The following is a 13,697-nucleotide window of genomic DNA, read 5'->3' on the forward strand; positions in this document are numbered from 1 at the left end:
GTTAGCCAAAGTAATTTGAAGAAGTGGAAATTGACAGAAGAAGGGAGGATTGATTTCTGTTTACTTTCCACCTGGCAGGGCGCTGGCACTCAACCAGGCTGGATTTAGTTCAACTATTAACAGGAATAGGACTTGGTCTGAGATACTTGGATGCCTTGAGTGAGTCCCTGTCTGCCTGCAGAAACCAGGGGTGCAGAGGCAGTGACCAGAAGAATAAGGGAAGAGGCAGGTTTGACGTTGTAAATAAAAGACTGCCAGGCCCAGTGAACTCACCTTGACATGCAGGAACCGGCGCATCCCAGGCGTAGTAGCCATAGGTGGTCTTCTTGCACACAGCTGAGCCCTTTCCGATCAGCTTGTACCCCCTGTCGCAAGCCCAGCGTACCATGCTGTTAAGATGACCCCCGGTCTGGCTCACTACAAAACCGTGTTGTGGGGAGTCTGGAGTACTGCAGTACATAGCTGTAAGAGACACAGGAATAGAGGAAAAGAGAGTAGAGGACAAAAAAACAAAAAACAAAAAGCAGAACGAGCAAGCGGAGAAGAGAGAAACAGGAGAAAAGGTGAAAACAAGTCAAGGGAAAAGAAATGAAAGGCAGATATTAAGAGAAAAGGGTAGACAAAGGAGAGAAAAGAATGAGTGGCATTAACAAAGTACCTCTAGAACTCTTGGGTGATCATTTTTTTTGTTACAGGAAGGCTCCATTTTAAATGCATTTCTTTTATTTCAGTAGGCATTTCCAACACAAGCAATAATGAGGGAATGCGCCAGAGGATTGTCACATCAATTTATCACTCAAGCACAGAGCACAGAGTAGTCCTTAAATTCACATTATTAATATTCCATTCTGGCTTATGGGCATGCACATATTCAATTTCCTGTAACATATGCAAAATGTGGGCATCCTACAGTGGTTTGTTTCATAGTGTTCCTTTCCTTACAGCCAACTGAACATAAAAAAAGGTAAAACTGGTTCCCAGGGTATGACCACTGAGTGGCCAATGGGGACAAAATCCAGAGGACTGTGTGCTTCACAAAACGGTCAAATATTACTTTAAAAGGCGATATCTGGGATTTGAGATGAAAAGACACTGGTGTTTAAGTCAGTTCATATTTAAATCAGTCTAGTCAAAGAGGAGTTTTCTTTACAAAATTCATCACACCGACTTGCTTCCACAGGAACTCTCGTGTATTAAATATAATGCAGAGACAACATGAAAAATAAATGTCTTTTGTGCCTTTTGCATTACTACTGATGCATTTCAAATGGAAGAAGACCCCTGTGCTGCTGTTGGTTAGCACCGTTTGCTTTATTAAAATACCAATTAAGAATTTAAACCCTCGGAAATTAAGAGGAGCAAAACAGCATGCAATCTTTGTTCCAGCCTTGTGGGTTTTGTGTGTGAAAACATCTCCTACAGTGAGCCACGAACTGTGGAAAATTAGATGTTTGTCAAATGACTGATATTAAAAACTCAATAAATAGCCTGAAACAATCACAACACACAGATAAAAATCATGGGGGCACATTGTATCCACATTGATAATAATTGCATCTGTGAAAAATCAATCCATATTTCCTCTGTGTAGGCTCGTTGAACTGAAACGACTCCACATAGTGCCTTAAATACTGACTGTCCAAATTGTAGACCCATGACTTTTATCACTCGTCTGCAGTTTTGAGACAAAATACATTCGAACGGCATTCAAAAAGGAGAATATGATTATAAGCTGGATACATACTTTGATACTCACCCACATATCTGATGTGGAAGCCGCGGCGGTTGGTGCCATGGTCAGAGGACCAGCGCAGCAGGAGCTGGTGGCCTGTGGTGGTCAGGCTAAAGGGGGTTTCAATGTCACCGCTGAGGGATGAGAGGCTCTGACTGTAGATGTTGGGACCTGAACACAAAGGTTGCACACAGAGTTTGGTCCACATCAAACTTTACATGCCAACACAACAACTCTAAACTGCCCTGCATTACCCACCATCAAATATTTCTAAGATGTCGAATTCTTTTTCTGTCTGGAAGAGTTCGAAGTGTAGAGTGATGTTGTAGCCCTTCTCCACATTGATCAGCCAGGAGCACATCTGGAGATTGGGGTAGTTTTCCGGGTAGCCTGGACTTAAGATTACCCCCGTCGAGTCGAAACGCACCTCATGAGCTGGACATTGGACTGGGAGGATAGAAAGATAAAAAAGTCAGAGTTAAAGGAAGACTAAGTCACAGGAAGTAATGAAAGAGAAAGAGAGAACATATAAAAAAAGAGGAAGAGGGAGGTATGGGAGTTTGAATGAAAGGCAGAATTAGACAAAAAGCCAAGGTGGTGTGAATGAGGGGAAGACAGGAATACTCCACGGACACAGTAGAATTACATTAAAGAATAACAAGTCCTGCAACAATTACATTCCAGCCAGACTGATACTGCACCCAAGGGCTGAGCTGGTGAATCTGCCGTTATCACCAGGCTCCCATTACATCAATCTATCAAATGCTAATAGTCACTCTGTGAGACGGCAAACTTTGTATGGAAAAATTCTGGGTGTGAGCATGTGAGTTCATGTGCATCGGCTCAGAACATTTCCCCCATTTCGTGTTGGATGACATGTCTGAAATAATGACAGTCCTGTTTTTTTCCTTTTGTTTCTCTGTAAGAAACAGAAGTTTCTCTTCTTGGCCACTAGTGAAGAAACATGATGCATATTAAAGGTTAATGCGAACAGCTCTTTCGGATAGAAAGGTCACTGGAAAGAATCGGACACATCCAAAAAGAAATGGCAGAAGTAAAGAACTGCAACTCAAAGTGATATGAATATTTCCCCCCCGGTGAGTCACTGCAAAAGTTTCAACGTGCTGAACTGTAACAGCCTTTAGCTCAAAGATAACTGGCAGACACGATCTCCAAAATGACTAAGCCTGTGATTTTCCCCAAAACCCAAAGTTCTCTGTGGGAATGGAGGTAAAAAGATCTCGTTAAATAATCTTAGGAAACGATGAACTTAAATATGCAAATAACTAAACAAATCCACAACAAGCTTTGTACATGGCGGAATCCATATTTATAGAAACCCTGTACAGTATTCATAAGGGAGGCAACAAATCTCAACACGATGTGTTCGGAAAACAAATTAACAGCAATTTATTAGCGCAGAACAATATTTCTTCACCGACATTCTTTGACAGTTTGTGAGAAACATAATCAATATTTTTTCTGTGCACGCAGTTGCATGAATAATTTCTTGAACAGCTGCTTTTGTATTTTGCATTCCTCAACGCACAATTTTTTATTTATTTATAAGCACTGCGTTACTTTATATATACACACTATGGAAAATAAAATAAGGACTGCTACCTACTGTAAATCTGTAAATGAGTCATACCTAACGCAATATGTGAAATATATCGGTTTTAAGGAAGGGGGCAGAAACGCAACAAAACATTAACTACTGACATCAACTCAGGTCAATAGTCAATAGATCATTTTAGTCAGTTTTCAGTTTTGTTTGTTTTAAACTATTAACCACACAAGCAGATTTTTGCATTGGATATAAGAATAAAATTCAAGGCACTCAATTTCATTGCCAATTAACTGGCAATATTTGAGGCTGTATCATCACCTTATTATACAGTGGTATAAGTATCATAATCAAATCATCGATATCTTTCACTGACTTGCTAATTGTACAACATTTTTTTTTTCCTATGCAATACTGTACTTGTGGTCAGCACCTCAAAAACCTATAATACGGTCACTCTTACCCTTTAGCACCTTTCTTCATTGCACGGCTCTTTACTCATGAAACTGACATGCTTGACAGGATCAAACGCTCTGAAAATAGAGCCATCGAGCTGGTAAAAGTTTGTTACTAAAATAATATAGCCTCCACCACTAGTTTAATGCAGCAATGTTGCCAGGCAACAAAAACAAGTCTATCCAGTGAGCACAGTTGCAGCTTAAACTGCTTTGCCTAAAACTTTAAGTACAGGGATTATATAAAAAAAAAAAAAAAAAAAAAAGCAACAGGAAAGAAATCATGTTTTTCAGACACCTCAACACTGCTACTTTTAGGTTACAGTATGTTCCATATTTCATGGCGCTGAAGAGAAGCGACCCCCAGAAGAAGAGAGGAACATTATGTTATAGCCTGTTCATGGTGGTTTGGCTAAAATATTCATGCCAAGTAGCCCAAATGTGATCGTTATCACTCCGGCTCCAATATCCTACGCTATTATAAAACTTTATCACTCAGACCACATCCAGATTAACACTTTATATTATGAAACTCAGAAAATAAAATAAAATGATTTAAACAAAAACAGCAAACATCAAATACACTGTAGTTATCCTTCATATATTGTTAGCATTTTATCTCAAGAGAAAAAGCATTACGCTGTAAATTATAATATTAACATCCGTCCTCAAGCCATTGAGCCATTAAGTGCCACACATACAGACTGATCTGATATTTGCGGTGGTTTGCATGCCGACTTGATTTGTTTGAGAGCCGTTGTTAGCATTTGTTTAATCTTGTAAACACTGCGAGGCATGTCTTGGCAATTCCTTGTGCAAACCACCACATGTTTATCATTTCACTCAGGACGCTGCAGTGGAAATGACAATATTGTGACAGGCACTGTTACAAATACTTGATATAGCACGAGAAACGTTTACACGTGTATTACAAAAGGAGGTTAGCACGGCCTCTGAATATCATAAAACTCAATAGGAATGGGTAGACAGGAGCGATACAGTCGCAGTTAATAGGTTAGACTGAACCTCAGTGTGGCAGATGGTTTACCCAACACAGCAGTCAACTCAATTGTGGCTCTATCCTTGATCAAAGCTACTGCATAACCTTCCTCATAGGCTTTGATGGAGATGGAGCCTGGGGAAATATCTTAAAAACCAGGGGTATTTGAGAGTGAAATTGCATAGCCGTGCAAGGGCATTCCAGCGTTATCTTAAAGGCACGAAATGACAATTAACACAAAGGTTGACAGCAAACAAAAGAGGAATGAGGAGAAGCACATGAGAATTCCCTTTTCCGGGCCTATCGGCAAGCTGCCGACAGGAAATGGCCCCTTCACTAGCTCGCTGTGGCAGCCTCTCTTATGTGAACAGCAAGTCGGCTCAAATTAAGTTCAACTTAACGTGTCCCAAGGAGAGCAATTAGTTCCATGCTGGAGGTGGCACAAGGACATAACGTATCCAACACGCGAAAACGTAATGATTTCCCGGCTACAGTAATGAGCCGAACCATGAAAATGTCAAAGAAATTACTAATCCTGAAATCATGTACTAATCCTAAAATTGTATGGCGATGTGTTGCTCGAAGCAGGTTTTAGGTAGCAGCTCGATGGAGGTTGTAATGGTCATTCATTTAAACTGTACATTTTTCTCATTTTTTCCTGAACATGTTGTCATTATTATATGAATTTAAAAAGGTGTAAGCTCTTTCTTGAACTGATTTCAGTCTTCTCGTATGACTAATATTTTTTATATATATATATATATATTATTCCCACAACTGCTCAAAACTATTCACAACACGATATACGAGAGCCTGTGACATCTGAAATGCCGATACGATTGATTGGCTTAGTGAGTTCTACTTGAATAGTCCCAACATGCTTTGCCCATCTTGATTTGGCAGGTTCATTTAACACCTTAACAAATTATAACCTCTGAAACGATTCCAAGTACAGTAAGCACAGAGTTTCAGGTGATTTGAGATGACTTGGCACATCTCCGAGAAGTTAACAACAAAATGAAGAGGTGAGCTGGCAAGACCGCCACAAACAGATGAGTCTGATTACGTTCTAGTGTTATGAAGTGACTGACTAAATGCCCTCTCTCGGCTCGAGTGAAATTGCTAAGATTATTTCAAGATATTTTTTATTGTTTTCGGTCACTTGAAAAGAAACAATGGGATTTGGCACCAAAAGATTCACGTCAGGATGTTGCCTTAGTACATCTGCATGCCAGGCGGTAATGCAGTATTAAAATCTTCTCTTCTCTCTCCTTTATTCCCCATCTCACTGTGAATGTCTAACAAGCTAATAAAATGCTGCAGGACTTTACCGCCTGTGCTTTTATGAATTATTAATTTAGAAAAATGCTAGGTAAGCCCGGTGCGACACCAGTGCAGGTGGGCACTGTTGTTTTCAGTACTCGCACACAGGAACCTACATATGTAAATGTGCTCAATTTGCCTCGCTTTCTGGTCTGTTTTAACCTTTGTGCATATTTCAAAAGAGTTATTCACCGGCAGGTCTGCATGGAGCTTTTACCAGTGACGGATATGGATCAGTAAGGTCTATTGGAGGTCTATCGACTTACAATGCTTCACGGATACTTGAGGCAATGACAATATAATAAATAAATAAAATCAACCAAATTCCTACTTGCTAGAGCAAAACTGTGTAATCTGAAAAATGGCCACAGGCGGGATACCAAGATATTGAGTCAGACATCAAATAATAAGAACTGGAGATGAGCAAATTGGTTCCAAATTACGAGTTCTATTCTAAGATGCTTTATCATCGCAGGCTACGGGTTTGTCGGAGTGTCTGGCATGCCTTGATCACAAGTCCAAAGCCATTACTCATAGTTTCTGCAAATAAAAAGACAAAAAAATGTTCTTCAACTCAACTTGTAGACAAAAGACTTCAGGGCACTTCAACAGATGCCTTTTCACAGGGGATTGAAGATTTCAGAGTGCTCTGTTGTCTGCAGCAAAAATGTATCAGAATGACAGACAGGCGGATGGCATTTGTTTTTGTTTTTTTGTTTTTTTTTAGTCTAAACAAAATGTTTGATGCAGACAACACAGACATTTCATTTCCTTTGCTTCTTATTTGAAAATTCAGCTTGGAAAATGGTCATCAATCAGACACATTTAGTCAGATTTAAGGGTCAGTTACAGCTACAGACACTGTGTCTACCTTGTCAATGAAACCTGTTGATCTCGTTTCAAACCGATCCTCTACTGTCAGCTATTGGCTCTGTGCAGGACTGCGATATCTGTTAGGACTATTCAGATAAATTAGAGTTGAGATGTTGTTTGCTACCACAACCCTGCTGTGGTGGGCCCTGTTGGCAGTTGTTTAAATGATGCATATGACTACAACCAACCGTGGCTGCTTGAATGGTGTCAAGAGCACAAATAAGTGAACACGGTCACGCATTCACATCAATGGGGGCCTTGTGCACACACATTAAAAGGAATAACTTACACATGCAAACATTTGAAAGACGCGCAGAAGCACGAAAACATGCCCACAGACTCGCAAACCAACCTTGACAGACTGGTGGTGGTCCATCCATCTGTAGCCTCTCTCCAAGTCGGCAGGTCAGGATCTCGCTGCCCACCAAGGTGAAGCCCGGAAGGCACGAGTACCGAATAATGTCCCCTGTGAGGTAATTTACACCCGCGATCATAAAACCCACGCACATACACACACAAAGTGATGAGTTGACAGGAAAAAAACATGTCCATCCATTCATTCATCCATCCACCCACCCAGCCACAAACGCATCCCCACACCAAGCTGTGTCAGCCCCAGTATGCTCCTCAGTCCCAGTACTTGAAACAATAATCAACAACACATTTTCTAATGAAGACAGACACCCCCTCAGCTTACTGGAATACTCGAGGCATTTCATTACATTACGGAGCCACTAACTTGTACTCAAGCATGCACACACAATCAAAATTACACTCAATTTCAAGACAAAGTACGACAGCCACTAGCCATATGATTTCCTCTTCACTTTCCTAATCACTTCTGAACACTGGAAATACAAGCTTATAAGTGTAGCTAATTAGCCCAGCTCTCAAACTAATATTTCAATGCATGAAGTATGAATAGACAGGAGTAATTAACAGGAATAAGAACATTCCTCTCCATCCAGTATTGCAGAAAAATATATACGTTCAAATGCATATGTGCAACAAACAAAGCTGTTTCCATTAACAAGATGAACAGGTCTATTAAACACAGGAAGGTAACAATATGAAGACTTACAACAAGGATAAATGACTTAACAAATTGGGGAATTAATTAAATAATTCCTATGCATCCAAGCAAATCTCTCTTGAGCTCAAAGTCATTTTATTACACACTGTCCCTAGCGAGTAAATTCAGACAAACCTATTTCGAACTCGTCATCATCAGTTAGGATAGTGGCGTTGGCGACAGGAGGAGGTGGCTGACATGTTCTCAACTGGTACGCTGTGGGGATAAGAGAAACACTGAGCAACAGAGCGTTGAGGTGCATCCAAGAACAAAAGAGAAAGAGATGTAGACAGTGTGTGCGTAATTTCTATTCAGCTGCAGCGATCTTCACTCTCCCTTTATACTGAAACGTGATTAGATCATAAAATTCCACCCATCACTGTTCATGATCATCAAAAACCAATCACTAATTTAGCTGAGAGGGGGAAGATTTTATTATAATCAACTTCTTTACAAAAGGGTGTTTTAATAGTGCAGAAAGAAAAAAAATAGGCATAGGAAGGCATCCATCACTGAACATTACGCAGAAGTGGAAGCAATATCGCGAGCAAAATGAAAGAGCCAGATACAAAAAGGGGAAACTAAAGGGATTTAGTACAAAGCAGAGACCAGAAGATCAAGCGAACGAGGATCATTAACAGCAGCACCGAACAAGGTTGGCTGCTATCAAAGAGGAGGTTACCGTAATAATGAAGCTCAAAGAAGCCACTCGTGCTGAAGTCACTGTGGAACTTGATCAGGATCTGATTGGCGGTGGTGGACACGCCTTCCTGCACGGAGGTGCCACTAAACTGACCGATTTGAGGCGACGACTGGTCAGGTCCGTCCCTGGTGGGGAGATACACGGATGTGCGGAGAGAGGGGAGGGGGTTGTGAGAGGGAAGGGAGAGAGAAGGAAGCAAATGATATGTGAATAAACACCAGTAATAACTTGCTGGGATCAAAGAGCAGGTCTGCTTTTCCCCTGCAGCAGTCTTGTGGGCTCAGCAATCATTCTGACAATCTGGGAAAAAAAAGTTTCACATTAATCAACAGTGTCAAAGTAAAAGTTTGGTATGGTATCTGATGAGGTATGGTATCTGTAGTACTGAAACTTTTAGCACCTCCAGCCATGTTACATATTGATAGGGGAAAAAAATGAGGTGATAGAAAATGTTTAAACTACAAAGCAGACATTTTGACTTTTTCTTATAGCAAAGTAAATAAATGTTTGATTTATATGTAGTCAAGACTTAATATTGTGTACATGAATGTACTTTTTGAGGACTCGTTGTCTAAAGACCGTAGCCCTGAGAATCAAACCTTAATTGAGTCGTGGTAAACAGGGAATGAAGGCTATTATCTGTGAAAGGTGGATGTGTCCGTGCACGCGTAACCCCGCATTTACATTACATGACGGTGCCATGTAGCTGTTACTATCACGGCATAATCAAAATGTGGTGGAGGCGATGGAAGCCGGTCTTTCAACACCTTCATATTACCATGGACAAGAGGCTAGGACCGTAGAAACAGCTACTGAAAGAGTTACTGGCATGCTGTCAGAAGTGGAATGAAGGTTGTCAGCCCGTCATGTCTAACGCTTCTCTTGGACAGCCATCCACCGCTAGCATTTAGGGCTGCAGCACCAACTGAATGAATTTAAGTATCTATGGGCCTTGATCCCAAATGAGGTTACAGTGATGTGTGAAATTGACAAATGGCATGTGCTGAAATGCTGTGCTGAAAAAGAAGCTCAGCTTGAAGGTGAAATTCTTGATTTATGGGTACAAAATTTAAAAAAAATAAAAAAAGCTGCCTGTGCAGGTTGGGGTTATAGAGTGAGAAGTCTGATATATCAGTTGCGCTTGGAGCAGACCTGCCACTCCACTCAGCTAGTTGAGGAACCACAGATACCTAATTAAAACACCTCTGGGGTGGTTCTCTGTAGAAATACCTGAGGCACAACCGACCAGGCGGACAACCCAAGGGCAGACCCAGATCATACTTATATATTCCAGCTGGCCTGGGTGGACCTTAGCAGTCCCCAGGTGGTGCTAGAAGGAAGTGACTGAAAAAGGAATAACAGTCATATTTAAGGTCGGGCATTGTGATGGTATGCCTTGATCTGCTATTTTACTCAGGCCTTCCTGCGTGTTATACTTTACATATGAACAATTTCCAAATAGAATTTCTAGGACATTAATTCACACAAAGCTCTATTGCAAGATAAAACTGCATTAAGCCAGAACATTGTCGCCCATCGGATGGATAGGTGGATGGCTATGGGGTAATTACAGAACGTGTCATTAGCAGTGAAGCCATTTATGAAGCATGTATTAGCTGCTAACCACGGAATGGCCTCTGCTAATGAGAGGAGGAGGAGAACTTTGAAGAAAACGTGTATGATCTGCATCTTAAATAAGTTCCCGAAAGTTGGACAGTCACATGTTTGGGTGGGATCCACCCAAGCGTGGATAAAAATGAACATTAATATGGAGAAGTCAGCGCTGTTCTATTATATATAAATACTATTTCTGTAGAAGAGAAAAGTGTTTCATTACTGGCACTTCCAAGTTGCTCCAGGCTCATTCAGCACAATGTTGAACACTAAATGCTTTCTGTGTGTATGTTTACCTTCAGTATCTTTTATATTTTACTTATTTATTAATTTATTTTCAAAAAAGTCTTGTTGCGGTTTCATTTCAGAGTGATCAGCAAAATGGAAGATGGCAGTCGGGCAGGGAAATGAAATGTTGCCATCATGGGACTGATTGTTTATGCACCATTTCATTTGAAAACAGTAGTGCCAGTAGCTCCCTCCTCCAATGCTATGAATGGCAGCCCCAGAGGCTGGAAGGCATTTCCCTATTTCATCACCCATGAGGACTTTTCCGTGACTGCCTAGGGCTTACTATACAACAGAGAGGCTACAGAGAGTTATTGAGATGGGGAGAGACAGAGGGTGAGGCAGCTGATGGAGTGACAGGAGGCAGATAGTATTGTTTACTGGTGTACAACTCTCTGTTAACATTTCTATTGTGTTTACATACTGACAACTATCCCAGGGTATTCAGAGGTGATGTTTTCATACCCATACTGTACACATTTCACTCTTTTTAAGAAACACAGAGATGAACAGTTAAACATCGACCACAAATGGAAGAAAATATGCACACAGTGCCTGTACTTAATGACATATCTTTTTTCTTTTTTCTATCTCTTTTTTTTTTTCCTTTTTGCTTCAAGGAGAGGCTAAAAGAAAAGAAACATTTTCACAAATGTTGTGGGCAGAGGTCAACATATTTGAATGGTTGTTGACTCATTCAATATGGCTGTGAGATCATCAAGCTGTGAGCAAAATTTGTGTTAAGGCCACAGGTCAGTTGGACATTTGTTGAATCCCTTCTGTGCAGTTTTTTTTAGTTTACGTTGCAGTGAAGGAAAACACAACGGAAGATGCACATAGCGATCACACCTGTCCAGGTCAAACAGGTTATTCTAAGCTAATGGCGATTGCTTTTTTTTTATTCTTAAACAGATTGTAATTTATTTGACATTTGCACAATTTTTACATGGATACAAAGCAACAAAACAAACACAGACAGCTTTAAAATACAATGGAGCTGATTTTTCCTTGGCCGTATTTATTCAAACACACACTCAACTGCTATTATGAATGATCGGCAGAAAAGGAATAAGTACTATAAGTGATATTTGTTCATGGAAACCTTTTAAAATATTATGTCCTGCTCGCTGTTAACTAAATAAATAAATAAATTCAATCAAGAATTAACAAAGGAAAGTACTTCACATGAGCACACAGGTATTCTTCAGTCATTAATCAAATATAAGGAGCTGAGTGTGGTTAAGTTAAGAATTTCCTGAGTCACTAGTGTCTTTATTTACCTTTATCACTTGATATCACAGTGTGCATGGAAGCTTCCAGGCATCCGTTATAATCACAGTTTTGTGCCGGTCTAACCAACAGGGCAGAGATCAATAAATAATAACTTAATGTGTGTGTCCAAGTCATGACGCACACACAGGCTCTGGTTTGGTGGGCAGAGTCAGTTGTCAGTAAACCAGAGAGTAAGTGGTTCAATCCCCGGAACATGGCGCATGCTGAAGTTTCTTTGTGTGAATATGTTTGCTTGAATGAGCGAATGGGTAGACGTGTCTCTGACTGTAAAGCACTTTGAGCATCAATAGGTAGGAAAGCGCTACATAAATAAAAGATCAGTCACCATTTAAAACAGTGCTGTTCTCGGTTCTGGACCAGTGGTAGAGATCCATTAGAAACAGACGCTGTTATAATATTCTACTGCACCCCAGATGATGTCGGTGTTAATTTGCATACACAGCGTGATACTGAGATCGGATCTGTCTGAACAAACGTATCTAAAGCTGGTTATTTTTGATCAGCTTGCACAGATAAGATGTTAATGAGAGGCCTGAAGAGGCCCTAAAACAACGATGGTCACTGGCAGCTGGGCAAACACTGTGGCTGAACGTTAGAAAAGATCCTGTTTTTTGCCTTCTGATGGTGCTTCACTTCCTCAATGGAAGAACCGCCCTAGAAGAGCTACTCTTTAGCATTATGGTGGAACACTAGACTTAAAGACTTTTCACAACCATTATTGGGGAAATTCTTTTTTTTTAGCTCTGTGCACAGATGCTTCATGTGTTAGCTGATGATTGATGTATGATGTCATACTGAGAGAGCAATGAGAACTTACCACACGGTGATGTAGTCGTAGATCTGCTCTGTATTGATAACGGAGAAATTTATGTAGATGCCATAACCAGGAGGCACTCTGACGGTCCACATGCAGTCCTGGAAGTGTGGATACTCGGCTGGGTGTCCAGGTGAGTAAATTGTGCCATTCATGGATGTTATATTTCCACCACAGAGAGCTGGAGGGAGAGAAGAAAGTCAGGGATGCTGGACAAAAATAGAAAGCCAGCCTTTCCTCAAGTCATAAAACTTGCTTTTATGGCTGTATCGCCACTAACTGTTGATAAAACAAACCGTAACAGCGAGTTATTGGGTTATCGCTAAGATACTGGAGGGAGAATTCACCTGCCACTGCAGGGAATGGTAACCGGTTGCAGTGAACTTGATGACGCAGACTGATTCTGACACTAACTCCCTCCGTCATACCCCTTCAGATGTGTTAAAATTTGACTTTGAACTGGGAGTCGAAGCCAAAGAACTGCCTTCAGGATCAAAAAAGACTATGAACTCAACTGGCACAATACAGTGAGTGAGAAGCAAAATTAAACTATTTGCCACTTTCTCAGACAAACACCAAGACATCCTGGAGACTTAACAGCTATGTTATAGCCTCATTGAACTGATGAAAGACAGTCTAATATGCCTGAGTGACATATACAGCTCTGTAATAAAGATTTGCAATTTCTCAGTGTATCAATATGGGCTGCATCAGTTTATAGTTCTGTTAAGTGGAGTCACATTGTTAGTCGGATGCTTTAATGTGCAAGAATAAAGGATGGGACTACAAGCAGACCCGCATATGTGCTCTTCTCTTCAGAATAACTTCAAACATGTTATTTTTGGTGTGTTATGCCAACAGAAAAGCGTTCCAGTCGTTACTTTAGTCAGTAGCTAGAGAAATTGCATGAGTGACAATCTCAAGGATCTGAACAACCGTATTTAGTTGAGGGAAACAGAGACT

At 40.6% G+C, this 13,697-nt stretch overlaps 1 protein-coding gene across 5 annotated transcripts in view; it reads right to left on the reverse strand.

The window, feature by feature from the left end:
- The window catches only part of LOC125016588 (CUB and sushi domain-containing protein 3-like), a 211,037-nt gene that overhangs the window by 53,318 nt on the left and 144,022 nt on the right, over positions 1-13,697 (reverse strand). For 3 of the 5 annotated variants that reach the window (XM_047599152.1, XM_047599151.1, XM_047599155.1), the window contains exons 43-49: positions 12,738-12,915; positions 8,705-8,850; positions 8,158-8,238; positions 7,303-7,416; positions 1,991-2,179; positions 1,745-1,903; positions 274-462 (exon numbers count right to left, since the gene is read on the reverse strand). In XM_047599152.1, coding sequence (XP_047455108.1) covers positions 274-462; positions 1,745-1,903; positions 1,991-2,179; positions 7,303-7,416; positions 8,158-8,238; positions 8,705-8,850; positions 12,738-12,915 — 1,056 coding nt within the window. The remainder of the gene's footprint in view (positions 1-273; positions 463-1,744; positions 1,904-1,990; positions 2,180-7,302; positions 7,417-8,157; positions 8,239-8,704; positions 8,851-12,737; positions 12,916-13,697) is intronic. The other 2 variants (XM_047599156.1, XM_047599153.1) reach the window with 1 other exon arrangement.

This window comes from Mugil cephalus, chromosome 11, assembly GCF_022458985.1.
Source record: "Mugil cephalus isolate CIBA_MC_2020 chromosome 11, CIBA_Mcephalus_1.1, whole genome shotgun sequence".
Taxonomy (NCBI): domain Eukaryota; kingdom Metazoa; phylum Chordata; class Actinopteri; order Mugiliformes; family Mugilidae; genus Mugil; species Mugil cephalus.